Source organism: Eriocheir sinensis, unplaced genomic scaffold (assembly GCF_024679095.1).
Source record: "Eriocheir sinensis breed Jianghai 21 unplaced genomic scaffold, ASM2467909v1 Scaffold1246, whole genome shotgun sequence".
NCBI classification, from domain to species: domain Eukaryota; kingdom Metazoa; phylum Arthropoda; class Malacostraca; order Decapoda; family Varunidae; genus Eriocheir; species Eriocheir sinensis.
The window spans coordinates 42,501-50,000 of NW_026110569.1; the positions used below are offsets into that span (position 1 = coordinate 42,501).

General features: G+C 39.2%; 1 protein-coding gene across 1 annotated transcript in view; it reads left to right on the top strand.

Annotated features, from left to right (window-relative positions):
* LOC126989622 (uncharacterized) overlaps window positions 1-7,500 on the top strand; it is a 30,922-nt gene that overhangs the window by 16,197 nt on the left and 7,225 nt on the right. Inside the window, exons 2-3 of the mRNA XM_050848229.1 lie at window positions 1,850-1,951; window positions 4,798-4,862. Of these exons, the coding sequence (XP_050704186.1) occupies window positions 1,850-1,951; window positions 4,798-4,862 (167 nt within the window). The remainder of the gene's footprint in view (window positions 1-1,849; window positions 1,952-4,797; window positions 4,863-7,500) is intronic.

Here is a 7,500-nt window from a genome sequence, read left to right on the forward strand (position 1 = left end):
GTTTGTTTGTTTATGTATCACACCAACACGGGCCATGATAACAATTTGACACGCAGGAGGGAAAAAAAAGGTATACTGTTTGAATGACCTCAGTATTTTTTTTTATTACTTATTCTTTTTTTGCGTGTGTGTGTGTGTGTGTGTGTGTGTGTGTGTGTGTGTGTGTGTGTGTGTGTGTGTGTGTGTTTGTGTGTGTGTTGTTTGTGTTTATGTATTACACCAACACCGACGATGACCATTATTTGACGCGGATACGAGAAAAAAAATGTATATCCTATGAATGACGTCAGTATTTTTAATTATTTTTCTTATTTCTCATTCATTTCATTCTCTATTACTGTTTCTACTACTACTACTACTACTACTACTACTACTACTACTACTATCCTTGCCCCCACGATAACAATGATTTGACATGGAAACTAGAGCAAAAAAAAATCTATATACATTATGAATTACCTCCCAGTTATTATTATTATATTTCTCCTGTTACTTATTCACTTCATCCTTCAGACATTCTAGCTTGTAATATCAATAATGTGTACTTTAATATCCGTGACTTTCATGTATACTGTTACTAATACGGGGATTACGCACGTTTTTATGGATATTTTTTTTTATAATATGTTTTGTTTTGATTTTTTTTTTCACGTATCTGACCTTTAACCCTTTCCTGTATTCGTCTGTGACCTTATTGTATCTGTTTTGCGTTTATATATCAGTTCCATTAATGTATCAAACGTGTTGCAGACCTGTTTTGTATTTTCTGTGTTATGTGTTATTTATCCTCGTATGTGTCCACTTTTCCTTCGTTTTTATGTGTCCCTTTTGTTTCTTTTCATTTGTTTCGTGTTTACAAGTTTCAGACGTGTTTCAAATTCGTCCTAGTGTGTGTTTGTCTATTATTTCCCTTTCATTTTTCTTTCATTTGCTTCGATGTTTACAATTTTCACTGCTGTTTAATATTTTTCCTGTTGTGTGTGTGTGTGTGTGTGTGTGTGTGTGTGTGTGTGTGTGTGTGTGTGTGTGTGTGTGTGTGTGTGTGTATTATTTCCATGAGTGTGTCCGTTTTTCAATTTATCTTCCTGATTTTCAATGTTTCACAGCTCTATTTCATCGTTGATATTATATGAGCGTCCATTATTTTCTATGTATTTTTCCTATTTTTTTGCTTTTTGTGCGTGGATTTTACGTTTTTTTATTTTTTTTTATTGCCAGCTGACCTTTCCACGCGTATGTGACCTTTTGGCCTTTTGTGTCTGTACCCGCCCTTTTTTTTTTCTTGTCTGGGCAACACACCTTTTTACGTATATGTTTCCTTGTGTCCTTTTGTGTTATGTAGTGGCGTTTAAGTGTCCAATCTTTCCTATGGGCACTTTCCCACATATATGTTTATTTTTTGGTTCTCTTATGTCTATTTATTTACTTTTTTCTTTAAGCGGTACACATTTCCGCGTATATACTTCCTATTTTATTATCCTTTAAGTGTCTAATTAGTCCACTTTCCTTTAAAATGGCGTTGTCTTCCTAAGGTACTTTCCCAGATTTTTTTTTTTTTTTTTTTTTTTTTTTTGTCCTTTTATGTCTATTTATTTACATTTTCTTTAAGCGGTACACATTTCCTCGTCTATACTTCCTATTGTGTTATCCCTTAAGTGTCTAATTACTCCCCTTTCCTTTAAAATGGCGTTGTCTTCGGTACCATCAACCATGCCTTTATACCTCTTTCCCTTATAATTCCTTCCCCTTCCGTCTCTCTCCGACATATGACCAAAGATGTTGCGCCGACTAAACGAAACTTTCCAACCTCTTTCCCTGCGAAGTGTGTGACCCAACCTGACCTTTCCAGACACGGGGAGGACCTCATCGTGACCCCCTTCGCGCAGATCTTGGCGTCGCTCCGCTCGGTGAGGAACAACTACATCAACCTCACCAATGTGTCCACCTCCAAGTAAGTGTGTGTCGCCCCCATACCTTGCCTCGCCTCACCTGCTGGGCTTGGACCGGTGTGTTAGTGGGTGGGGGGGGAGGGATTGTAGGGGGGGGAAGGGTGAGGTAGGGGGGTCTTCTTTAGGTTAGCTGTTTTGGGATGTTGCTGGGTTGTTGTTGTTTTTTTTGTCATTTTCTCTTCCTCTCTTTCCCTTTTTCTTTTATTATTTCATTCTCTTTTTTCTCTCATTCTCTTTTTTTCTGCCATTTTTTTTCTTTCTTACTCTTTCTTTTTCATTCTCTCAGTATCTCTTTCTCTTAGTTTTCCTTTCGCTTAATATCTCTCTCTCTCTCTCTCTCTCTCTCTCTCTCTCTCTCTCTCTCTCTCTCTCTCTCTCTCTCTCTCTCTCTCTCTCTCTCTCTCTCTCTCTCTCTCTCTCTCTCTCTCTCTCTCTCTCTCTCTCTCTCTCTCTCTCTCTCTCTCTCTCTCTCTCTCTCTCTCTCTCTCTCTCTCTCTCTCTCTCTCTCTCTCTCTTTCTTTCTTTTTTGTGCAGGAATCTGAACTCACACACTTCCTTGCATGTCCACACCCAATGAAAGACCTGTTTACAACCTCCGTACACACACACACACACACACACACACACACACACACACACACACACAGAGGGAAGTTTGTATGTCTGAATAGAAGTCTTGTTACACGTAGACAGACCTTTTATATGCAGAAATAGGCAGCAGAGGAATATTTTTAGCTTCTCTTCCTCTTTCCTTCACATCCACTTAATATTTGGGTGGATTTTCCTGTTAAGGGTAGATGGTTAAGCGGCTCACCTGCTCCTAAATCACTAACCAATCACTTACCTGTCGGGCTACAAGCATAAACAGGTGTGTGAGAAGATATATTGAGAGAGAGAGAGAGAGAGAGAGAGAGAGAGAGAGAGAGCAGGCCTTTCAACGTATCAGTCAGCCCATAAGTAAACATGATTAAATACTACCTAGCGTTTCACAAGGTACGAAGAGAGGAACCTAAGCCCCCAGGTGTGTGTGGACTCGTTAGCAGGTGTCTCAAGGTGTGGAAATCATGTGTGCACCGATCTTTTCATAGGTACGAATGCTTTTGCGTATTGCGATCTTCATAGCAAATCAGACAGGACCAAGAGCTAACCTAAAGAAGGAAGGAGAGATACAGATGGCGCGTAAGCAAAACGTTTCACAGGTGCGAGTGTGTTTGCGTGTAAGGATGTTCATAGTAAATCAGACGGGCCTAAGTGCTAACCTACAGATATGAGAGAGCAGCAAGGAAGGAAGGAGGGAGGGATATTGATAGCGTGTGAGCATATCTTTTCATGGGTACGAATGTGTTTGTGTGGACGTATCTTCTTGGTATGTCAGAGGACCATGACCTAACCTAAAGATATGAGAGAGCAGCAAGGAAGGAAGGAGGGAGGGATATTGATAGCGTGTGAGCAAACCTTTTCATAGGTACGAATGTGTTTGTGTATACGTATGATTTTTGCATGCTAGAGAGGACCAAGACCTAACTAAAAGATATAAGAGAGTTCAATGACACATCCGCCTCCACAAATAAGATAGAAATACATAACAAAAATGCTTAAAAAAATGGTTAATCCTAGTGTAGTTTTGATAGTCTCCTTGTGAAAATGTTTAAGTCGTAGGAAGAAGAAGGAGTTACAGACGAAAAAAGGGAAGAATGACCGCCCCCAAGTCCATATAGAGATTAAAATAAGCATATAGTGAAGACAGTTGACCACCCACATGCCCCTCCACAAAATAAGATAGCAGAAGACACATAGCAAGAACACCTAAATCTTATCCCTGGGTAGTCTTGACACTCTCCTCTTGAAAAAATGTTACAGTCGTAGGATGGAGGAGTTACAGTAGAGGAAAGAGAAGAAAAAACACCAGCAAGTACACGCCAAGGCAAAGCTAGTATTATTAAGTCTGGAAGCGGATGTGATGTCAAAGGATACTGATATGTGCAATAGGATGTGACGAGGTTAGAAGATTGCATCACAAGAGAGGAGAAAGGAGAGGTTAAATGAATATGTGAAAAGAGCCACATGTATAGACGAGGATGTGTGTGGTGGAAACTCGTACAGCCAGGTGTTTTAGAGCATTTGCAGGTTAATTGTATGTTCAGGTAGATGTATATGAAAGGGTATTAGGGATGTATAGTGTGGAATCAAGCTGTAGGTATATGTATAAACAGAATTGTGTACATGAAGAAGTGTTTCGACATATTAATAGGTGTGGGCCAGTGTATGAACAGGTATAAAAGTGAATGTTAGGTGTGTATACGTGGGTGAGTGTAAGCATATGAAACAGGTGTATGGAAATAATTAAAACCAGATGTGGAAGTGTGAAGGAGCAGGTGTATAGGTGTGTAAGTATGTCAAGAGGTGAAAGTAGATATGTGAAGGTGTCTATAACCAGGTGCGTACATATTTAACAGGTGTGTGGATGTGTGATATTAGACGTGTGATTTTAAAGACCAAGTAACCATATCCAGGTGTAGACAGGTGTTAACGAGGCAATATTTAGGTGTGTATGTGCAGGTAAACATATTCAGACACGTGTATTCAGGTGTGTAAGGTGCGTTAACGATTTTAGCAGATATGTACAGTGTGTGTGAACTAATTATCATATTCAGGTGTAGACAGGTGTTAACGAGGCAATATTCAGGTGTGTATGTGCAGGTAAACATATCCAAACACGTATAGTCAGGTGTGTTAAGGTGTGTAAACGATTGAGGTAGATATGTAAAGAGTGTGTGACCAATTATATTCAGGTGTATACAGGTGTGTGTCAGATGTGTCAGGTGTGCTAAGGTGTTCCCTTCTTCAGGTCTCGCCGGTCCAGCGCCGCGGCGGGCTGCTCCACGCCTCAGCCCAAAAGCTTTACCTATGGTGGTGAGTGATGAGCCTGTTGTTCTTAGTATTAAGAGTATGATCATTAGTATCATTAAAGTTTAAGTCTTTGTCTCCCTCGTTCTATTCACCATCTCCCTCATCATCATTCTCGTTCTCCTCCTCCTCTTCCTCCTCCTCGTTGTCATTATCGTCATTCTCATTAGTGATTCCTCACGGTTTGTTACATAACGCTGACCTCTGTGAAAAAAGTCTAAGGATTCGTCACAATCGATTTCACTACCTATTTTTTCCATTTCATCACGGTAAAGGATATGATTTGAAGGGAATTGACGTTACAATGAAGATGACTGTTTACAGAGAAGGATGCAGATCAGTTGTTAATGTTTAAAGGAAGGGACATGAGGGAAGGAAAAATATTTAAAGGAAGCGGACAGGGAGATGAAAATGTTGATGAGATGGTGAAAAAAATGTGGAGGAAGTGAAAAGCATAAAAAAAAGGACAAGAAGATAATAATAAGTAAAGAAAATGTTGAAGAAGTCAGGGAGAAGACAAGGAATACACAGAGGAAGAGAAAAAGGCTAAAAATGGACAAGAGATTAAAATGACTAAAGAGAATGTTGAGGTGACTAAGAAGAGGGAGGACACGTGACAGGCTGAGGACTCGTTCTGGTCAAGCAAGTGTCTGGAAGAAAATGTAGCGTCGCCAGCCGAGGAGACGCAGTTAGTGACTTAAAAGGAAAATGAAGGTTAATTATATTCAGTACCCTGAAAACCACGCTCAGGGACTGGTTTTGTTTTTGTTTTATTCGTCTCGCTTATTTTTTTTAATGGTGCGTCTTGGAACTTAAAGATGAGGTTGTGTTATTGATTTTTATGTTCAAACTAGAAAGTGCTTGAAAATACCCACTACGTTTTGTGTTTTATTTTGTTTGTCTGTTTGAATGAGACTCGGTTATTTTTCTTAATGGTGCGTCTTGGAACTTAAAGATGAGATTGTGTTATTGATTTTATGTCGAATCTAGAAAGTGCTTGAAAATACCCACTACGTTTTATGTTTTGTTTGTCTGTTTGAATGAGACTTGTTTTTTTTCTGTAGTGTTGTGTCTTGAAACTAAAGGATGAGGTTGTGTTAATGATTTTATGCTCAAACTAGATATTACTTGATACTAACCACTACGTCCAATATAACATACACATACGCATTATCAAAGAATAGTTACATAATTAATTTCACGCCAAAACAATGCAATGTACTTAATTAAACATGGCAACAGCGGCTGATCATTATACAAATTAGTGAAAAAAATATCACAGTTGGAAGTTATTAAAATGTAGCAACTATTTTAGTGTTAGGTCGTAGTGCTAATGTGCGTGAAAAATAAATTGCCTTCTCGCTCTTTTTAACAAACAAATTAATGAGAAAAATGCGTATCATACTTGGAAGGAAGCATATTTTAGTGTCCTTATCAATATTTTTAAGTTATGGTTTCAGCGTGTGTGAAAAATAAATTGCCTTCTCGCTCTTTTAACAAACAAATTAATGGGGAAAACACACATCACAGTGGGAATTTCTTTTTAAAGTGGAGAAACTATGAATTTTGACCAACGACTGCAACTTGCTCCAAAACATAACCTGTACTAAATTTCACATACAAATAAATAGAAATAACAACGTACATTTTAACATACAAATTAATAAAACCACATCTCAGCTATAGGTTTTCAAAATGTAGCAACAATCTAAATTTTGAGTTAAGCTTAAATTCGCAAGAACAAAATAAACTCTACATTATCTTATTACATACAAACAAGTAGAAATAACAACACCATTCATTATAACATACTAATTAACAAAACCACACCACAATTATAAGTTCTCAAAGTACATAAACATTCAAAAAACTCTGCTACATGTTTTTAAGAGGGACGAATTTTCAGGCCTATGTATCTGTGTCACTATTTTCAAGACTTTACGGGAACTATTTTTTAGTATCGTTTGGGTTGTGACATTAATTAATATTCGGTAATTACTGCGCAGCGCCGTAACTACCCTCATTAGTGCATCTCTCCGCGAACCCCAGTCTGGTGGAGGAAAGGAAGGAGAGAGAGAGGGATGTAGGGAAGGAAGGAGGGAGAGAGGGGAGGAAGGAGGGAGAGTGAGTAGGAAGGGAAAGGATATAGGAAAAGTCTCTCTCTCTCTCTCTCTCTCTCTCTCTCTCTCTCTCTCTCTCTCTCTCTCTCTCTCTCTCTCTCTCTCTCTCTCTCTCTCTCTCTCTCTCTCTCTCTCTCTCTCTCTCTCTCTCTCTCTCTCTCTCTCTCTCTCTCTCTCTCTCTCTCTCTCTCTCTCTCTCTCTCTCTCTCTCTCTCTCTCTCTCTCTCTCTCGCACACACACACACACACACACACATAATCTCAGTTGTGTAGTGACATTTAAAAGGGCTTGAGATGGAAGGAGGAGGAGGAGGAGGAGGAGGAGCAGGAAGAGGAGGACCAAGGGGAGGGTAAATTGCTATAGTGATCCCTCCTCCTCCTCCTCCTCCTTCAGTCGCTGCGTGTCTTCCCTCACGTCCACCCACTCTGTTTTTGACGTTGTTCTTTTTGTTGTTGCTGTTGTTTATGCTGTTTATAATAACCTGCTGCAGAAGTGGTTAGTCTCTCTCTCTCTCTCTCTCTCT